This window comes from Aethalodelphis obliquidens, unplaced genomic scaffold (genome assembly GCF_003676395.1).
Source record: "Aethalodelphis obliquidens isolate GAN/ISIS:26980383/991018 unplaced genomic scaffold, ASM367639v1 scaffold1, whole genome shotgun sequence".
NCBI classification, from domain to species: Eukaryota; Metazoa; Chordata; class Mammalia; order Artiodactyla; family Delphinidae; genus Aethalodelphis; species Aethalodelphis obliquidens.
In genome coordinates this window covers 45,630,371-45,652,483 of record NW_020837945.1, presented here as the reverse complement: position 1 = coordinate 45,652,483, position 22,113 = coordinate 45,630,371, and the positions used below count along the sequence as shown (strand labels likewise).

At 41.3% G+C, this 22,113-nt stretch overlaps 1 protein-coding gene across 4 annotated transcripts in view; it reads right to left on the bottom strand.

Moving 5' to 3' along the window:
* Positions 1–22,113, bottom strand: part of CRYBG3 (crystallin beta-gamma domain containing 3) — a 114,907-nt gene that overhangs the window by 79,066 nt on the left and 13,728 nt on the right. For all 4 annotated transcript variants that reach the window (XR_003432111.1, XM_027102932.1, XM_027102923.1 and 1 more), the window contains exons 2-3: positions 18,684–18,750; positions 3,332–3,765 (exon numbers count right to left, since the gene is read on the bottom strand). Coding sequence is in view for 3 of the 4 variants with exons in the window: in XM_027102932.1 (XP_026958733.1) it covers positions 3,332–3,765; positions 18,684–18,750 (501 nt within the window). In the remaining variant the exon portion in view is untranslated. The remainder of the gene's footprint in view (positions 1–3,331; positions 3,766–18,683; positions 18,751–22,113) is intronic.

Genomic DNA, 22,113 nt, shown 5'->3' with positions numbered 1-22,113 from the left:
GGTTTATTTTCACAAACTGAATAAAGAACATATTCATTTCATGTATTATGTAATTGTGCATGGGATCTGTAGCTTATCCAATATAAGTAGAGGTATGTGATCCAAACAACACTAAGAAAAAAGTAAAATATCTAGAAATTTCAACTATTTAAGGGAATAGACATACATATTTAAAATCTGGAAAGGGTTTTATGCATTTCAGCCCAAACCTAACTACCTATCATGTGCAAGTTTATTAAGCCTCCAAGTACTACATATGGCTGTACTCTATCCTGGATAAACTTAATGCATCTGATACTACAAAGATCAACCAAAGACATGTGTCATTCTTCAAAGAAAATTCTATAAAGGCAGCCTGAAAATAATAGCATTAGAGCAAAAGTATTCAGTATATCTAATTCACTTTTAGTAAGTATGATTAAGCTACATTTTTAGTGTTAAGATTTATTTCCTTTCAAATTACATAGTGAAGAATATCTTCAGGCTTCCCTGGTGGCACAGTGGTTAAGAATCCGCCTGCCAATGCAGGGGACATGGGTTTGATCCCTGGCCCAGGAGGATCCCACATACCACGGAGCAACTAAGCCCGTGTACCACAACCACTGAGCCTGCGCTCTAGAGCCCGTAAGCCACAACTACTGAAGCCCGCGCACCTAGAGCCCGTGCTCTGCAACAAAAAAAACCACCGCAATGAGAAGCCCCCGCTTGCTGCAACTAGAGAAAGTCCATGCACAGCAATGAAGACCCAACACAGTCAAAATAAAAATAAATAAATAAATTTATTTTTTTTAAAAAAGAATATCTTCTCTCTGGGACCTCCCTGGTGGTGCAGTGGTTAAGAATCCGCCTGCCAATGCAGGGAACACGGGTTCGAGCCCTGGTCTGGGTAGATCCCATATACCGCGGAGCAACTAAGCCCGTGTGCCACAACTACTGAGCCTGTGCTCTACAGCCCACATGCCACAACTACTGAGCCCACACACCTAGAGCCCATGCTCTGCAACAAGAGAAGCCATCACAATGAGAAGCCCGCGCACCGCAACGAAGAGTAGCCCCCGCTAGTTGCAACTAGAGAAAGCCTGCGCACAGCAACAAAGACCCAATGCAGCCAAAACAAATAAAATAAAAATAATTTTTTAAAAAGAATATCTTCTCTCACAATAGGGAAGGCTTTTAACTATTTTATGTAAAGAAAAGCTGCAAAACCAGACATTTACTTAAAAAGCACAATAAAGTTTTGACAGAAGAGTTTCTCATGATGGATATGAATTTGCTGAAAATGTAAGAATTGCAGAACTTTTTAAAGAATTTCAATCCAACAGTGAAGTAGCTTCCTACATAAATTACACGAGAAGCATGAGTTAATGTATGGAAAGTAATCTAAAAAGTGTTAGCACAACAGGTTTACTTAAAGGCTTTATTGGTATTAAAAATGAAATTTGCATACTCAACGGTACATAAAAACAATTACACAGCTGTTTATTATTTTTAATTAAGTGAAGATGAAATCATTTACAATGCTTTTTGATAAGGATTTTTTTCTAACACTTCAAATTATAGGTAATAACTTGTCTAAATTTTGACTTGTATATTTATATGATTATATTTGCATATAATTGTATATACTATTTACATACAAATTTTGTATATAATTTTCTGATTTGCCAATTTAATGTATCATTGTTCACAGTTTTTATCATAGAGAGTTGGAAAACTGGAAGCAATCCTATCTACTGATCTTCTCTTTCCTGATACTTTCCATTGCTATCATGCTTAGAAAATTGTTTCTCACCAGAATAATTCACATTTAGCTGCTTTTAGTTTTGTATGTTTCTTAAACATTTTTATTCCACTTTAATTTTAATGTAAAAATGAGATGAGTATCTAGCTTTTATTTTTTTCTCCAAATTATTATCCCATTTCCCCAAGTCTTCCTTTTTACAAGAATACATAATGCCATCACATTCAAGGGCTCAAATCACAAAATACACAAGGGTCTATTTCTAGACTGTCTATTCTGTTCCATATAAATGTCTAGCAAATATTACACCAGTATTACATCATTTCAATTTACGTAGCTTTATCAGTACACTTTAACAACTGGTAGGGCAAGCCCCACCTCATCACTCTTGATGGGCAAACCCAAATCCATCTGGGGTCTCAGTTCTCACAACTGTAAGATGGGTCTGTGCCTACCCCTACTTCAAAAGCTTACTATGAGGAATTCACTGAAATCACATGCATGAGGACTCTTTGAAACTATAAAGAATCACATAGTCCTAAATTGTCATCTGACTATAGTATTAATGAACTCTTCAAAGAACAAAAATAATTCTCAAGTAGAGTTTAAATTAAAATCAGTAAAACAGATCCATGGACTTCCCTGGTGGCACAGTGGTTAAGAATCTGCCTGCCAATGCAGGGGACACGGGTTCGAGCCCTGGTCCAGGAAGATCCCACAGGCCGCAGAGAAACTAAGCCCATGCGCCACAACTACTGAGCCCTGTGCCACAACTGCTGAAGCCCACGTGCCTAGAGTCTGAGCACTGCAACAAAGAGTAGCCCCTGCGCGCCACAACTAGAGAAAGCCCACACAGCAACAAAGACCCAATGCAGCCAAAAATAAATAAATTAATAAATTTTTAAAAATAAAATAAAACAGATCCTTATCAGTTATGAATGCATACTTTTATGTTACACAAAATGTCTAATGGACTCAACATTGTTACAAACATTTTCTGGATAGAAAATGTTCCTTCTAGCTCATTTGAGTCAAAGAAAAACAAGTTAGTGCCCATTTGTAAATCAAAGAAAGAAAAAAGGGTTGGTGAAGTGCTTCTTAAATTTCTTCAAGATTTGTTTCTTGGAGCTGTGGGAAAGGTTCAAAAGGCTAATTCCATAAATAAAGTCAATTTAATTTCTTTTCTTAACCCCTTTAATTGGATTCCACAAAGAAAAGATATTGATGGAACGTGAACACAAACCGTAGGATTATTTTTGTTCCCAAAATGCAGATACTGAACACATTGCCTGTCCTACTACAGAAGAATTCAGACAACAGAAAACACTCCCATTTAAGGAAGTCTTAAATCAGAAATAAATCGTTTACTATGACAAAGTTAGCACCTAAAAGGTATTAGTACCACCCCCTAAAATAGCTCAAAGGGCCCTAGATATGTGTATGGTACACAGAATCATATAATTTTTCACCTAGTAGCAGGGACATTACAGAATACTTTTTCTAATCCCCTTACTTAACAGTAGTAGAACTAAGGCTCAAAAGCTAGGTCCAAAAGGTCAGTTTTTTTAGATAAGTAGATTTTAAACTTACTTTCTTAGCAAATCACTGGTTTCCTGTTCACTGTCTTGTGTTGTATCCAAAGACAAGGCATCTGAGAGTTCAGCTGAGTTGGATTCTTGTGCTTCTGCTGGAAGTGCCAGGGTTCCCAGGGAGCCACTGACAACAGCCCTCTCCCTTTGGACCCCTTCATCAGGATGGTCACTGGGATTTCGTAAGTCTTTCTCAGTTTTGTCATGTTCATCTTTGAAAGAAGACTGCTTGGCTTCACCAAGAGATGATTTTCCTGAGATGTTGAATAAGTTACCAAGAAACTGAAAAAAGCTTTCTTTCGGCTGTTTATCGCTTTCTCCCATTCTGGCATCTGAAGTGGAACCGGAAAGGTCATTTGGCTTTTTGGAATCTTCCTGTGTTGGAAGAGTGATGAGCTTCTCAGCATGGTTCCTTTTGTCCTCACTTTGGGGAATCTTTGAAAACAAAAGAGAGAATATTAAGCAACATCATTTAAAAAATGACATAGGCTAACTGATAACCTATTACATGACACACTCTGTGCCCGATGCCAGGGATACATCTGTGAATAAGACAGATGGCTTTTGTTCCCTAGTAGTTTACAAGCTACTGAAGGGCACCGTCAGTGCAACTTTAACAAAGCTATATAGTAAATGTCACAAAGGGGGAAGGACAGCCCACATGGGGACCCAGGAGTAACCAGTCCAGATTTGGTTGTGGAGAGAGCAGAGGAGGTAACTCAGGGGATGCTTCCTAAAGGAAGTGTCCTCTGAAGGAGACCTAAAAAGTGCCTATGTGATGCTTGTGCATCTCCCTCACTCTCTGTTCTCCGCTCCCTGCTTCTTCTCCCTGTCTCTGTGCATTTAGAGAGGTGTCAGCTTCTAAGGAGTTTAAAAGGACTGGAGGTAAGAGTGTAAAATGAGAAGAGCAAAAAGTTAAGTATGGAGAGATAAGTAAAAGGACAGATCATGGCAGACCTCAGAGGTGTTTAAATTTAGCTTTTATTATTACAGAGCTAATGGACAGTATTTTCACACACTCGGTACATCAGACAACACCTAAATAGACTTCATCATTTCAGCACTGTGTTAACCTCTGAAGCTGCCACATGGTGGAAAACTGTTCCTCAGGAAGATGAGGAAAGACAGCAACATGGTGTATCAATTTAGAGGAAAAGCCCGCTACAGACTCTTCAAGGTAAAACACAAAGCCCTGATATGTGCACTAATGCAAACGGTGGGCAGCACCGGGAATTCTTGCAGACGTTAAACACTTTCAGGGGTGCATCTTACCTGCTCATAATTAACCTACTAGTGAAGCAAGCTCCCATTCACGCGTACTCTGTGTGAGGAGACGGAGCTGCTCCATCCGAGCGCGCGCTGGCATTCCAGGGCACACTCCTCCCTAAAGCTGCGTTAGCTTCAGGCCAAGGGACCAGCTCAGCCTGCCTTCCCAACACGCTCACTCACCTACTTGTGAAAGGAATGCGGTCTGATAGTATGTGTCAGATGTCACACTCACTAGTCCTTATAAAAGGAAAGCTCAAGTGTGAGTCAGAAAAATATCAGGACACCAAGGTGAGACCACCTTAGGCCACTGCAGGTTCACAGGAAAACGTTTTGTAAGAAGCTGATCTTCAAGAAGCCAAGAACATCATAAGTATAATGTCATTTGTTCACCCCCCTTCCCTGTTTTAATCCAAATTCAAAACAGTTTAAAGGAGTGTTCCACTAACCACTAATAATATTTGGCATATGGAGGGTTGAGAAAATGTTTAGAACCCATTAACCCAGGAAATTAGTTTCAAGCGAACAATATTTTTTGTTTGTTCCCACCTTAGAAGTCAGGGATATTTCTGAGTAAACACACAGCATAGCATTTTTCTGTGTGTTACGTCCTTAATATAACTTGTGAGTCTCTACGTTTAGAGTAGCACCAGCCTTCCAGAGGCACTCAAAGTCTCGCCTTTTACTGGTTTCAACGGCATCTCAATCCCACGCGCCTCCACTTCATCCACCCAGCCTCCTGCTCTTTATGGGGTCCGCCCTATAAATTAACTGCGCCCTCTCCTCGCGTTGACAGCATAGATGGCCTCTCGGTACAGCAGCAGAAAATATGCTAGTTGACATTTTGAAAGTGATGGTGTGTATGAAAGACATATATTTTTTGCCTTTAACTACTCCATTTAATTTGTTGTAATGGCCACCCACAATATTTCTTCCTGCTTCAAAATGAACCAAGACTGCAGCACGAAGAGAACAGTGATTTGTTTCCTGCAACGAGTATCATCACTCCTCCTGGGAGGCTACCCGAGGAACGGGAACTACAGGCTGCTCACTAAAATAACACAAATATTCCTGAAATGCTTTAGAGAGTCACAAAAGAGTTCTATAAAATTGGGGCAATGGTTTTTGAAAAAGGAAAACTTAGAGAACATGGAAATTACATTTTTTGACATCCATAAAATCTCAAGACAAATAATTTGTCAAAAATACTATTTCTCTCACTGCCTCAATTATTTTTACTTGACGATTCCTTTCAAAATATAATGGACTGCTGTCTCAACAAGGAAAATACATTTTGCTAAACTAGTGAAAGCCTTCTCATTTAACGCTTTTACAATGATATATATAAAATTTTAAAAAATCACTTGTTTCTCTTTCCCCTCAATTATCACTTCTTTGCTATTCCAGAATCCCAGTATCTTAAGAGCATTTTAATGTCTTAGTTGCTTAATTTTTGCCTACTAACCTTGTGAGAAATTTGTATCAGTAATTAAAATACCTTCAACAACACCACCAAAAAACTATTTAAATTTAGAGACAAAAGTTAGCACGAAAGAGCACTGCTATTCAAAGTTAACACAACAAACCCAGTATTTATATAACTACATCTTAAAATTTGATATAAAATAGCTGCTCTTTGACCTCAGCCTAGACAACAATGAAGTTCAGCCTGCCACAAGCTAGGGCCAATGTCACCTGCCAATAGTACTGTCTGCCACTGTTCCAACGAGTACTAGAATGAAAGCACTCAGGATTCAAGCAAACGTTAACAAAACATCGGTTCCAGTTGCCCTCAAAGATGTTGGTATTCCGAATGTAACATATAAAGGCTACTAATGAAGGCATATGTATCTTGGGAATTTAATTTTTTTCCCTTCATACTCAATATGTTGTAACGCAGTGTCCTTAGGTCCAAATTCATCCATCTATCTATTCTCTTTGCTATGTGCCCAATACAGGGAAACACAGGAAAGCATTAAGAACAATGATTAATAATACTCAGCTGTGGCTTCAAGGAACTTACAGTCCAGCAAGATACTCATCATTATATCACTGGGTGGGGCAAGGGAGAGATATGTACACAATGGAAGACAAAATTAATCTGGCTGGGGATGGGGAGAATTCTCTACACAGAGGTGATGTTCGAGCTTGCTCCTGAAGGGTGAGAAGAGCATTCAACACAGAAGGTAGCGCCTGGGTCGAGCACACAGAAGTGTGAAGTACGTTTATTACGGCAGGGCTGTGGGTGAAGAAGACTGGGGCACAGAGGATAGAGAATGAAGTCGATAAGATGACCAATTAGAAGTGGAGGGTGAGAGATAACAAAGTCACAGATGATTAAGTTTTCTAAATTGGGAAACTATCTAAGTAGTTAAGACAAAAATGGATATGGGAAATAGAAGGAAAGGTGAGATTAGAGCCTTTGTGGGGTTTGGGGGAGGTGAGGCAACAAACTAGATGTCAAACATGCAGAATCCGTGGTCCCCTGGTGAAGCAGTCAGAGCACAGTTAAGAACACAATTTGGCGATACACAGTGTGTTCAGGGGAAAGGGGGACCAACAAAAGAGCCTTGGGGAAAAAAGATTAAAAGGCAGGCACAAAGAAGAAAAAAATCAGTGAAAGAGATGGGGAAGGCCAAAGCCGGAACAGTCATCCCACCAGAATGCTGGTCTCCAAAGGCAAACAACGAAGGATATTTCCAAAAGCAAAGGGGAGCAAATGCCAAACGCCACTGTAAGGTCAAGAAAGATGAGGACTTTCCTCCTCACTGTTCTTCATAAACATGAGTCCCGGGCTTCCCTGGTGGCGCAGTGGTTGAGAGACCGCCTGCCGATGCAGGGGACACGGGTTCGTGCCCCGGTCCGGGAAGATCCCACATGCCGCGGAGCGGCTGGGCCCGTGAGCCATGGCCGCTGAGCCTGCGCGACCGGAGCCTGTGCTCCGCAACGGAAGAGGCCACGACAGTAAGAGGCCCGCGTACAGCAAAAAAAAAATACCCCAAAAAACCCAAAAAACATGAGGCCCACTCATCCCTCGGGAATTGTGCATTCACCCTTCTCTCTGCCTAGAATGTTCTTCCCCCACAGAGCTATATGACTCACACCCGCTTACCACCTTCAAACCTTTATTAACTGTCATCTCCATTTGAAGTTTCTCCAGTCACTCTATCTAAAATAGTAAACTCCTCCACTCTGAAACGGCCTACATTCCTTCTCTGCCTTTTCTCCTTTGTACTTGTTAGTATCAAATACACACATCTCACACACACACATATTATTTAATGTTTCTTCCTCTAGAAAGTAAAAGCCACACGTGCAGGGTTTTTTGTCTGTTTTAGTCATTGCTGTTGTCTCTAGCACCTTGAAATGTGCCTGACAATAAGGGGTGCTTAAATCCTTGTTGCACTAATAAACGAAGGAATGAAGACCATAGAAAAGCCCTAGGAATGCAGGAGAAATAGTCATAACAGCTCAGGAATTTGTGAGTACAGCCCCAAACGCAAGGTGTTAAACAGTGAACACAGAGCAAAGAGATAGAAACACTCGGTAAATAATTCAATAGAAGGCAACACTTTTGATTTTTTTTTTTAACTAGAGGAAAGGTAAAAAGGTGACAGTTTAAGGTCCAAGACAGCAGAAATGACTTTTTGTTCCTGTTTTGTGGCTCAGCTCTACACCTGGGGGGAAGGGAGTAACTGCTGTACAACAGAAGGATGACGGATATGAGGAAGAAAAGCAGAAGGTGATGAGATGAAGACACCAGTACAGTCTCTAATACTTCTAATAAAGGGGAGGAATGAGCTTTGGAGCTGAGTAGGGGCACTTCCTCTTCCAGCTACAGTGATAAGGAAGTGGCTAAAGCCTGAGCAATTCTGTAAGGGGGAGAAGACTATGAGCAAGGTCCAACGAGTGGCTCTGACCTCAGTAAAGCGAGAGGAGAGATGCTCCGCTGAAGAAGGGACACAGAGGTGGAGCTGGGATCTGAGCTCCCCAAATAGAGAAGACTTGGAAGAGCATTTGGGGGAATGCAGCAATAGGCTGAGACTAGGTGTTCCAAGGAACAGTCGGGGTCAATGCAAATGTTAAGGTATTCATTCTTATATAAATGATGAACAGCGAGATACAACTCTATGTGCGTTGATCCAACAGTGAAAAAAAATATACCAAGAGCCCTGCTTTCACAGAGCCTACATTCTAGGGATGTGAGAACTTATTTTCAGGTCTAATTGGCATTAGTTTGTCACCTCCTTCATCAGCCTCTAACAGGTGGCCGGTGCTGTCCCAACATGGTGACTGGCACAGGGAACAAGGTCAAGAAGGCCAAGCGGTAGAGAGTGTCACCAAACGAAGAGTCTGTTGATGAGAAATAGTGAAGAGCCAGATGGCCCTTCCTTTAGCGTCTCAAGCACCTGGCTTGATCATCCGCCCACCTCAGGCTCTGCCTTCACTGTACACAGCAGGGATAATCCTTACAACACCCTGACCTGTGTCAGCGTCCTCAACTCCGATGACCTCCACTTCTGCTGGACCTCACTGTTCGGCAACCCCTGACCCTTGTCTTTACCCATAATCACCCAGCCTGTGAATCTCAATCTCAGGCATTCCCAAGTGTTCACACCCTATCATCTTTCCAGCTCTCTTAACCCACTGTCCCAGGTGCACCCACCACACAATGTCCTCCTGCCTCATCACAGCTTCTGGCCTCTCTCACTCTGTCCCTTTCAGCTCCCGCAAATTTTCGTATCTTTTCTATCCAGCCATCAAATATGGCTAACACCCTCAGAGCCTCTTTTGCTTGTTCTCTGGTCATCCCCACCCGGAAAGATTCCAGTTTTACCTTTTCCTCATAAGTGAATGCATCTTGCTCTAAAAATCCACAGGGACATGCACAACTACGCAGATGTAGGCTGCCAATAATTTACGATTTACAGCCTCTGCTGGAAATCAGTCTGCGACAGTCCCCATTTTCCACAGCAGCTATTTCAAACCTTTGCCACACCCCCTCCACCATCCCATCCGTCGCTCAGCAGAGGCACCTACCTTCTACTTCATGGAGATGCTCTCCTATGGTCCTGCCTCCACCCCTCCTCTACCTGCCTCACAGCACATCTGTCCCACTTCCTTCACTCACCCTCAGCATAAAGGGATGAAGGACTCCTCCTCTAAGGATCCACGAGGGCACCACTTCATAACACTTGATGTCTCCTAAGGAACCCCACTTCCTCGTCTGCCCCTTCTGCGAGCCCACCATTCAAAAGTCTAAGTCCAAGGACAGCCTTCTCCTCTGCCTTCACTACCAACCTCCTTAAAAGGAGTCACCAACCCTCACCATCTTCTTTCCCTTTCCTCCCAGTGACTCCTTGAGCCCCTGCAATTTGGCTTCTGCCCCAGTTGTGCTCTGACCACGATCTCTCAGAGACACTGTCCTACTTGCTAATTCAATGTACTTTCTTTCTGCCCTGGTCTCATATGATGCGTCTACAGGAGGTGAGACTCAATCTGATCCTGAAAACCAGTCTTCCTTGGCTTCCATGACATCACCCTGAGGTTTCCCTTCTTCCTCTCTCTCCATCTCCTTCAAGTTCACATCCTTCTAGCCATTCCCTACATGTCATGTTTCTCCAACTTCCAGCCCGGGGCTGCTTTACCTTCATGATTTTCTTATGAGGTCTCATTTCTCACAGATTAATCGGATGATTGCCAGATTTGTATTCTCAACTCAGACTGTATATCCAACGATCAACCCAACATCCACACCCACCTGGATGCTTCACTGGCACCTCAAACTCAATACATCCGAAACTGAACTTAACCACGCTGTGTCTCCATTCTTCCATTTTCTGTAAACTTTAACATTCCCACTTGTTAAAAAGTCAGATGAAACATCAGGACACCATGACCTCTCTCCTAGAACACTGCCAGCAATGAATGACTTGTTTCCTTGCTTCCATTCCTAAAGTTCCCCAGTCTGCTCTCCAGACAAAAGCCACAGCAATCTAAAAGATTTCAAATCTAATCATCCTTAAAGGCCTCCATTGGCTGTGCACCCTTGTCAGGATAAAATCCAAACTCCCTAGCATGGCATTTAGGGTCTTGGTGGGTCTAGCCCCTCTTTGATTCGATCTCTTGTCACTCGCAATGCCTAATGTCACCATATGCGGTCTCAGGCATGCATGGGAGCCTGTATTCTCCCCCCTCCCCTCTTGCTTCCTCTTTCTCTTACTACAGGTATGTCTTTGCACAAAGCTATTACCACTGCTGAGACCATTTATCCCTTGCCCTCTTTGCCTGGGAAATTCCTACTACAACTCAAAAGTTTTTCAGAATGGAGACTGCCTACGTATATGCGTGTGTGCGTGTGTGTGTGTGTTCTTCCAATAAACAACTCTTAACATCCTATTTTTCCTTGTCACCACAAGGTTAGGGCAAACAACTTCATGCTTACTTCATGAGTAGGACTATTACCTAGATTACTTACAATTACCAAAATCTGGCATTCATAAACTAAACCCAGCTGCTTACTAGACAATTCTAGTTAGTTTTCTCCTAAGATATCTGGCCACAACACATTACTTGGCAGAATCATTCCCTGATACCAAGATTGGGTACCTGGCGGCACCTTTCAGCAGGACAGGGAGTACAGGAACAGAAGGAAATTAGGATAAAATACACTGAATTCAACTTTGAGTAAGTCAAATCTCATACTCAGTGACCTTCACAGGAAAGGTCCATCAAAGAATTGGCTCCGTCACCCTGAAGCTCAGGAGAACACACTGGGCTGGAGGGACAGATGTGATTTTTGTCATTGGCTAAGATGTAGGTAAAATCAAATCAACCAGGGCAGGTGTGTAAGGTGAGAAGAGAAAAGAACAAGATGGCATAGCGTAGGGGGAAAGCCATTCCTTCTTGTTATGGTATAAACACTTCTCCAACGAAAACACTGGGCAAGAATAATAAATGTTTTAAATTCTGTGAGAGCCTTTTGGAGCTCTCAAATCAGTATCTGGCACCTGTGGAGGCAAATTTACTCACAAAAAATCTAGAGTACGTACATGACCCTTCACCCCCAGTTTCCATTTTCCTAAGGTACGCCACCACACCACAGAGTAGGACTATTCCAGGTCTATGAGAGGTTGGAGCCGCTGCAAATCAAACCAGATACCATGCAATACATTCAACATCCAAGAACTCTGAGATATCAAGGCCCCAGAGCAGCACCAGCCATATCAACAGGCTTAAGCGCTGGCAGCCCCTTTGGTCATGTGAATGGTGCAGTAACATGCAGTGCAATCTCCACTTCAGGCACGCTGACAGCACCCAGTCTTTATAGAAGCAATCAGGGGTGAGAGTTTTTGAGTTCTAGCTAAAGTTCAGTGTGCATACATACGTTCATGCATGCCTTCTTTTCAAATGTTACAGAGAATCAATGTTTCTAATAGCTGATTTCCATACAATTCACCCAGAAAAAGTCAGCACCATTCTTTTTTTGTTTTGTTTTGTTTTGTTTTTTGCGATACGCGGGCATCTCCCTGCTGTGGCCTCTCCCGTTGCGGAGCACAGGCTCCGGACGCGCAGGCTCAGCGGCCATGGATCACGGGACCGCTCCGCGGCATGTGGGATCTTCCTGGACCGGGGCACGAACCCGTGTCCCCTGCATCGGCAGGCGGACTCTCAACCACTGCGCCACCAGGGAAGCCCTCAGCACCATTCTTAAGCAAAGAGTTAGATTCTAAGTTGTCGTCAGACTGCATATGGTAAGAAGACAGCTCTTTTCCTCAATACCTAAATTGTGTTGGGTATCGTGCAGTGCAGCACATGTTATCTCGGTTAATTCTAAAACACTGCTATAAAATAAGGATTGGGGCTTCTCTGGTGGCGCAAGTGGTTGAGAGTCCGCCTGCCGATGCAGGGGACATGGGTTCGTGCCCCGGTCCGGGAGGGTCCCACATGCCGCGGAGCAGCTGGGCCCGTGAGCCATGGCCGCTGAGCCTGCGCGTCCGGAGCCTGTGCTCCGCAACGGGAGAGGCCGCAACAGTGAGAGGCCCGCATACCGCAAAAAAAAAAAAATAAGGTTTGACACCTCCCACTACAGAGCAGCAAACCAAAGTTCAGAGAGGTTGAGTACATTTTCCAAGGTTAGAAAGCTACCACATGGAGACCTGGGATTTAAGCCCAGATAGGTCTGATTCCAAAGACTGTGTTCTTTCCATCACTGCACATGTAATTTTAAAACTGTTCCAAGGAGGTGCCATAGCTGGCAGAGGAAGGGAACAGCGGCTGACTCTGAGGCTCCAGGCTACTCATTCCCATCATCAACAGGGGAGCATTGCTTGGATCTGTTTACATATGGGGTTCCAAGTCCAACTATAGTTGAAATTTTTGAAAAGAGAGTTCCCGTGTTTGAAAAAGAAAAATTTTTTAATCTTGATTTTAAATTGATGTCATATTGCTATTTGTATCACTGAGAAAAAAAAGGACAGCAAGCATGCATTAAGGCTATAATTTATTTTTAAAAATTAGTTCAGTAATTAAATTTCTCCTAACCATGCAAACATTTAATATATTTAAATTTGACTACCATTTCACCTCTGGCCAAAAAAGAGTTGAAAAAGACCAATAAGGAAATAAGAGTTACACGAATCAAAATATAAACAAATGCATAATTTAATATATTCATCTTACTAAACAGTACTGTACCCTCAATATAGGCATTCATATAAGGAACAATTTGTGACTATTTTTATTCAGTGAGATACTCTTGAGCTACAATTCTTCCATTTTTACATATCAGTGAACAGTGGCAACAATAAAAACAAGCGTGGTTCTTTTTAGTAAACTATTTATGATAATATTAAAAATAAGGGTTATGAATTATTAACAACTAACAGTAATATGCACTAGATTGATACTCCTCGGTTGTCCCTAGAAACATCATAGGCATATAGCAACCAGACATCTCTTAAAAGATACCAGAACCTTCACCAATGTTGTATGATCAGTTATGAGCAACAATTCTAAAATGGGGCAAGAGTTAAACTTTACATAAAGCAGATGCCAAGCTACTGAGAACAGGCCTAATAATCAAGTTATTTAGGGCTGGTTTAGAAAATCTATAACCTATGGTTCAGATTTAATTTATTTTATTTAGCTCATGACTCATTCTGAAAACAGACTTACCGCCACAGCTCTTTTAATTTTTAATAGGATTTCTTTTTGGTAAATTTAGTTTATAAGTATACCTTACAAATTAAGTTCACAAATGGGAAGCAGTATGGTATAGAACTGCACCTGAATTCTCCTGCCTCCTCTCAATAATAGTATGAGTTTGTCAAGTGACAATCTGAGATTCACTTTCCTCAACTATTAAGAGATAAATATTCTGGACTTCCCTGGTGGCACAGTGGTTAAGAATCCGCCTGCCAATGCAGGGGACCCAGCCTCGAGCCCTGGTCTGGGAAGATCCCACATGCCGTGGAGCAACTAAGCCCGTGCACCACAACTACTGAGCCTGCGAGCCACAACTACCAAAGCCCGTGCGCCTAGAGCCTGTGCTCTGCAACAAGAGAAGCCACCACAATGAGAAGCCCACGCACCGCAACAAACAGTAGCCCCCGCTCTCAGCAGCTGGAGAAAGCCCGCGTGCAGCAGCAAAGACCCAGTGCAGCCAAAAATTAAATAAATGAATCAATAAATAAATTTATAGAAAGAAAGAGAGATAAAAATTCTGATTAACACTGGGGATAAACCACACACACTGATTTCTTCTCTTGTACAAAACACTCTAAAATGACAGTAAAGGGGTTTTTTTTTAAGTTATAAATACAAGGAGAGGAAGAGAGTAGATATTAGCAGATAAGAGATTTCAGAAAAAGTTTAGAAGGCAAAAGCAGATGAAGGCATGGTAATTGCCCAGAAGAAGCTTCCACCCAAGTGTCTGCAACAGGGAACTTTGATCATAAGGGGGAAACAATCTACAGACAGATTGTCAGCAGACCACCTGGAAAAGCTCAGGATTTGAAGAGACTAGGTACTACTTAGGGCAATATGAGACGTGGGATTAAGAGCAGAGTTTGATTGAAAATCTCCAAATGGAGTACTTGACCCCCAGGGCTCTTCCTCCATCCCAAGCCGTTAAACAATCCTCCCTACCTCCCAACACCTCTATCTCCCAAACAAATTTATATAGAGAGAACATCTCTGAAAATATTGAGACTTTTGGGCAGACTGAATTTGCAGTATCAAAGGCCATCCATGTAGAAATGTCTGGAACTCTGACAATCAAGTCTAGAGCTCAAGAGGGATGTCGGGTAGAGATCTGAGAGCCAAAAGATGAAGTAATAAGATTGGAAAATACTGCTTTGAAAGACTGATGTTGAGGAGGGTCGAGGACTTTGAGAAACATCTACATGAAAAGTAATTTAGTAATTCAGTGAAGGAAACAGAAGGGAATGGCCAGAGGCAGGAATTGAAACAAGAATGTACAATATCATAAGTGCAAATATAAAAAAGAGACTTTCTGGAAAGGAGACAACACTTGGAAAATCAAGTGTCTCAACTGGTTAAATAAGAACTAAGAAAAGGCCACTGATGGTTAGCAAGAGGTCAGGGTTTCATGGAATGACTCTCACTCATTTAACAACTATGACAATGTATGGCAGGCACAGTACTGGTTTTCCCATGTCTAAGGGAACCAGGAGGGAGACCGGAGTCAGATTAGAAAGCATTAAGAATTAAACAGTGATTATGACAAACTTTCATAAGAAATCTTTGAGTTAAAGGTAGCAGGTAAAATGAAATGATAGCCTGAAAGGAATCCAGACCCATGAAAGGAAAAAATATATTTTTTAAAATTTTATATATTTAGAGAGAAATAGAGGAAGCCAGTGAAGATGGAGAGATGGATGCAGTGCAAGGCGAAGTCCAAAAGAAGGTGGGAAATTAGAGACCAGTACCACCAGCAGGGGAATTTAGGGAGTTTAGCCTTGGAAAGCAGGAAGGGATGAATAGTCCTCTGAAACAGGCAGAAGGGAGCAGGGCATCATAACATGCCTTCCCTCTCTTTTAAATAACAGTAGACATGAGCACAGGAAGAGTCTAAGGCTGCAAGACAAGAATCTACATTCCCTATAGAGAAATAAACATAGAATATGGACTAAATAGCTGGAATTTTGCCAGTTAGATACAAAAACTGATTAATATAGAAGAAATATATATTTCAGTGGAACGGTAGATGCACATGTGAGAAACAGATTCCAATGTTATCAAAACAGCAAAATTTGTATAGCGTATAAGTGATATTTTAAGAACTAAGAATCTAATTATGTCCAAAGATAATATAAAGCTTCTATAGTCTCTAGCTGTTTGAAAAATATACTTAATTTTTTGTAGCTTAAATTTATAACAAAACAATCTTCAGTATCTTGATTTGGTATCTCAAGGTCAAATACAAAAAGCAATGCACTAAAAACATTCATTATACATAAATCTGTTACATTTTACACTAGAGAGGAAACATGGTACTCATTTTTCCTTATCATGGAAGGCATTATCATAAAATCCAGGTTAAGAAGATGGAAGCACGGCAAGAAATGTCACATTACAGTGGAGTGCTGTTTCAGAAAACCATTCGTTACAAAGAAAGCAAATGCGTGTTTTATACTAATTGCTAAATAAAAAACTTTAAATGAGACTACTTAAAATAATAAGATCATAGATATTGTTGCTAACCTTTCTTTCCCCCTAGGTATGCATCTGACTATTGATATTATCAAAATATGTACTTTTTTCTTTCCTTTTTTTAATTGAAGCAACAGGGATTTACTGTATAGCACAGAGAATTATACCCAATAGCTGGTCATAACTTATAATGGAATATAATCTGCAAAATGTAAGTATTTTTGATGCCTGGCAGCAGTAAGTCCCAGAACAACTGGGTCTGCGTAGCGAGGTTGAGGAAATCCTACCAATAATTTCCAGAAAGTAAAAAAAAAAAAAAAAAAAAGCAGTTACATGGTCCAAAATGCTTACACTACTCCAGTGAGAGTGCCACGGTGCCCTTTCTATCATGGGCTAACAAAACTGCCCATGTATAAGTAATCCTATAGGTCTCGTTTAAACCATAAGAGAAACAGTTTCACAACATGAGCCCTGTTTACTTGGGGGCCCAAATCCCAAACTGAAATTATCCTGGGCACTCAAACCAAGATACTAAGAATGGATAGAAAAGATCATAATCATGGAGGCCCAGCCACTATATCTGCCACCACATAGACACTGAAGCCACAAAGATGTAACTTTCTAGAGCAGAACTCTGCAGGTGAAAAAGCAGGACTACTGGAAATTAAAGTCTGAGGGCCAAGTTTGAAGACTGTTTCTTTCAGTGAGATTAATAGCTGAGTGTTACATATCAGTTCCAGGCTAAGTAGACAAACAAGTAGAGACCAAGAGAGGAGAAGAGAGCAGGGAAAACATGAAGGTTCTCTGAAGCTCAAGGGTGGGTGCAGAGGCAATGAGAGATTAAGAGAGAGAATGACAGGAGCTGGCAGCCAAAGCAACTGTGAAGTCTGAGATCTCAGAAGTAACATACGTACTTCCTGTGAAGCAACTCAAGAGCAAGGTTGCACTTACAGAATTCAAGCAAAAATCTTGAAGTAAGGCATCTCAGGACATGTGAAAACTGAGCAAGAGGGAGAAAGCTACAGAGCCCATGCAGTGGTGAACCAGCAAGCTGGCTAACGACTAGCTGAAACAGAATAGGTAGGAGGTGTTATCAAACCTGGGAGCAGGATTTAGTAGCCAAATTCACAAAGGAAGAAGAAAGGGAAGGGAAGCAAGGCGATCCTGATTTTTTTCTTTCTATAAAGTTAAAAAAAAAAAAAATCAGGGCTTCCCTGGTGGCGCAGTGGTTGAGAGTCCACCTGCCGATGCAGGGGACATGGGTTCTTGCCCCGGTCTGGGAAGATCCCACATGCCGCGGAGCGGCTGGGCCCGTGAGCCATGGCCGCTGAGCCTGCGCGTCCGGAGCCTGTGCTCCGCAACGGGAGAGGCCACAGCAGTGAGAGGCCCGCGTATGGCAACAAAACAAAACAAAACAAAACAAACAAATAAAAAAAAATCAGATTCTGATTTTTTTTCTTTCAAAAAATATTTATATTGCTAACTATGATAGAGAAGGAGGGAATAAAGAAGGAACACAGCTTTATCTTTACCATATTTAAGGTCTTTGGATCTCATATAATGTTTAAGAGTCCCCATATCAGTAAGGAAGAATTAAGATGACTTTCTGGTCCTTCCACTGACCAAGCTAATGTACCCAGAAATCCCTGGAAAGCACAAGCTTTCTCCTTGACTGTCACAAATCGTTTAAAAAGAAAGTAACTGGGACCAAACTCCATGAATGGGAGACAGCTACCAAAACTTGATCACATACCTGGCCTCATATCCCCAAACAACATAAACATCCAATTTCTATAAAATCACTTATGACTAAAAAGAAATGTTATAAGGTTTAGTGGTTTTCCAGGATTTTTAACCACACTTTTCAGTAACTATTTGCGTAGAAGTGTACCTTATACTCTTTCCATGCTTGTCCTGTAGATGCAGGGAAAGCCAGTTCATATATGAGCTGACAAACATATCATCACATACTAATGACATGTACGAACATGTCTTTAACTTCTACGCCCTCAAAAGCACTCTTAGTTGTCAGAAACATTTGAGAAAACACAACATAAATCAAAGAAGTTCCTAGAGAAAAGAGACTGTGGAGGTCAGATGATACAATCTACAGATTAGAAAACCAAGACACAAAGAAGTTAAATGCCTCAGCTGAAGGCCTCACAGTTGGTTAGTGGCTAGGCTGGGGTGAGAGCACCACTGCCTCAAGTCTCTCCTCAGTCCTCTCCCCCTACCCACACCCCAAGATGCAAATGTCCAGTAGAGCTGGGCTGGAGTTCCACATAAAGTGATAAGACTTTATGCTCTTTTTGAAACGTAAAATGAGATGACAGAATCTAAAAGAATAAGAAACAGCAGAAACTAAGAAACATATTTGCTTGATATAAAATAATATTAATTTAAAACTATACCTTTACTGCTTCTGATGAAAGTACCTTTTCCTTTTTCTGACTTGTGCTCATGGGCTCATTTTCAACACTGAAAAATAAAAACCACAGTTTCTTTTGAAATTAAAAGAGAATTACTAAAATCATACAGTTTCTGGGTTTAATGAAAAAACTGAAAGGTCCTTTATATCTGAAATACTCAAGATTCATATACAAAGTGTTATACTAAAAAGATGTTGATAGGAGTCTCTACACTTGAAACACACATTTGAAAATGCTCATCTAGACTCCAGACATTTTTGTGAGTCCATTCTGCGCTGTATTTTCTTATGCGGACGACCAGCATCACACTAACGATGCACCTGAACAAAGGAGCACCCGTGTACAACTATCATAATCTTGGAAAGTGTTACCATTCTTTGATTTTATCTCTATTAAGGTTCTCCACAGTCTAATCTTTTTTTGATGCCTATGTTGAGTGTTATTTGGAATATATTTCTACTCAGCAAATTTTTATAAATGTATAGGGTCATCTAGCGAATTCTGGGGATACTCAAAATAGATGCAGGTTTATCTAACCCCAAATGTGTCCCAGATGGCCCCTTAAAATTCTGATTTTCCAGATAGTCACTTCTAATTGTCCTGTCTGGAATACCTTCACAGATGTCGCAATAACCTATTTTGCCTATTAGGCACACGTACATTTTAGATCTAAATATTTATGTCTCTATGTTTACATATTATTTTCTTTTCACACTTTGATAATCCTAGACAAATTGAGTAGCTCCACTCTAAAGGTTATCATGACACTCTACCACGTGCTGGGGACTGTGCTAGGCCTTGTGGATTTAAGAAGGAGTACGTCAGGGTCTTTGTAAAAAGTCTAGTAGGGGAGACTGATACACAAACAAACAAATAATACAACTTGATACAAGTTACAACTGCTGAATGAAAGAAATGCCATAGAGCACAGAGGAAACAAGAGGCAGTGATTCTGCCTGCTCAGTCAAGTGCCCACAGAGGAGGTACAAAGGCAGGAGGTGATAGAGAATGCGGCATTTTGGGGAAACCGTGTTCTGTGTGTTTGTTTTTAATATAAGACTGGAGCACAGGGGACTTCCCTGGTGGCGCAGTGGTTAAGAATCCACCTGCCAATGCAGGGGACACGGGTTCGAGCCCTGGTCCGGGAAGTCCCACATGCCGCGGAGCAACTAAGCCCGCGTGCCACAACTATTGAAGCCCGCGCGCCTAGAGCCCGTGCTCCACAACAAGAGAAGCCACCGCAACGAGAAGCCCACGCACCACAACGAAGAGTAGCCTCCGCTCGCCGCAACCAGAGAAAGCCCGCGCAGCAACGAAGACCCAAGGCAGCCAAAAATAATTAAAAAAAAAAAAAAAAAAAAAGACGGGAGCACAGGATCTTGTGACAGGCAGAGGTAATCCTGCTAAAGATGAGAATGAGACCAGAGGACCAGTTACAGAATGTGAGAAGCACCGGGAAGCCTTCAGGCAGGAGAATGACTGGGTGGGGGAAAACATATGGAATCGTGGTGACTGGCGGGGGGTGGGTGGGGGGGAGGTTGGGAATGGAAAGGAGGAGGGGGTCGATAGCTCACATCAGGATGCAAAGAGGCCACATTTGTGCTACTTAGATTTTCTATCCATACAATCCAGTGCACTTGAGCAGACTACCCAGGCAACAAGTGATGATAAAAAAAAAAAAACCCCAAAAACAGAAGGAACGAATAAAAAGATCATGAACACCTGGAAAATATAATGGATTAAAATCTCATTTAGTCTCAGACTCTATGCAGGAATACAAGGACCAACAAGAAACAGCCATTGTCTTAAGCCTTTTAAATGCCAAATAGGAAAAAGCAAGCATGTGAATAAGATAAATCTGTGAGCTATGTGTTTAACACATGGAAATTCCACAGGAAAAAACAGGAACAAAAGTAGAAAAAATAATGCACAACACAGAATTGTAACCTATATACATGTACATGTCTATAAAATAAGAATGTTTCAGATGGTTAATATTTTAAATGTGAGTGGGTTCTTATCTCTTTTTTCCTATTTTACTAGGCTTATCTTTTGCCACAAGGTTATTTACAATTCAGGTTTTTTAAATTAAATGTCAATACTTGTCTATTTAAGCTCAAATCAAGGAAGAGACTGGCAGAATACACATAAAAAGAGCATGATATAAAAATCTGGAGTATAATCATGAATACTACTGATTATGGTGATTTTATAAGTGTATTCTCTAACTACAATCTATTTTGAATGACCTAAAAACTATCTAAACATACAATAGGCATTTTAGTATCCTAGTTCTTGCTTCAAGATTTCTGAAAGTATACTTATTTAGAGCGTTTACAGGGTATTCTATAAACTTACTGCCTTAGTGAAATTGTAAATGAAAATGGCAAAAGTGTCTTTTCCAATACAAAAACTCTGCAGAAAATGCAGCTCGGCGTCCATGGGATTTAAGGCAGAACTCAGTATTTTCAAGCAGCTATAATCATTTCCACACTATAAACACACACAAAATACCAGAAAAACAGTTGTTAAGTCAGCACATAAGTATTTTGCATTGCGCAAACAACTGAAGAATTTAAAGCTGAAATCACCAAAAGAAGTAATACTTGACACTCGTAAAACTTTCTGAAACTTACATTCTATGTTTGTTTCACTAATCTTACTGTTAAATCAAAATTTTAAAATGTGTTGAATTTTAAAACAAATATTTTAAAATTTGGGGTAAGTATAAAAATCACTGCTTCAGATAAGCTTTCCCCACTTCCTTCCTAGATTACTAGAGTCCCTTCTTCATTTGTCTCTGACATCTTCAGACATCTTCAGGATCACTCTGCTTCAATCCATTCTTCCTGGTCAAAGTGATTTTCAATCTGACCATGACACTCTTCTGTTCAAAAACTCCTTCAGTAAATCTCCATCAGCTGATGAATAAAATGAAGAGTCCTTAATATAGATATAGAAAGTTATTCACTTCCTGGTCGCAGACACACCTGTCACATAGAACTAATTCCCATTCTCAGAATGCACCAAATTCACATGCCAGCAAACCACTTTCTTCTCCTGCCTGCAACATCCTGCCCCACCCTGTCCAACTCTTAATCCTTTACAATTTAGTTCTAGCTTAACCTATATTTTTTTTAAATAAATTTATTCATTTATTTATTTATTTTTGGCTGTGTTGGGTCTTCGTTGCTGGGCGCGGGCTTCCTCCAGTTGTGGAGAGTGGAGGCTACTCTTCGTTGTGGTGCACGGGCTTCTCACTGCGGTAGCTTCTCCTCTTGCAGAGAACAGGCTCTAGGCACGCGGGCTTCAGTAGTTGTGGCATGCAGGCTCAGTAGTTGTGGCTCGTGGGCTCTAGAGCGCAGGTTCAGTAGTTGTGGCGCACGGGCTTAGATGCTCTGCGGCATGTGGG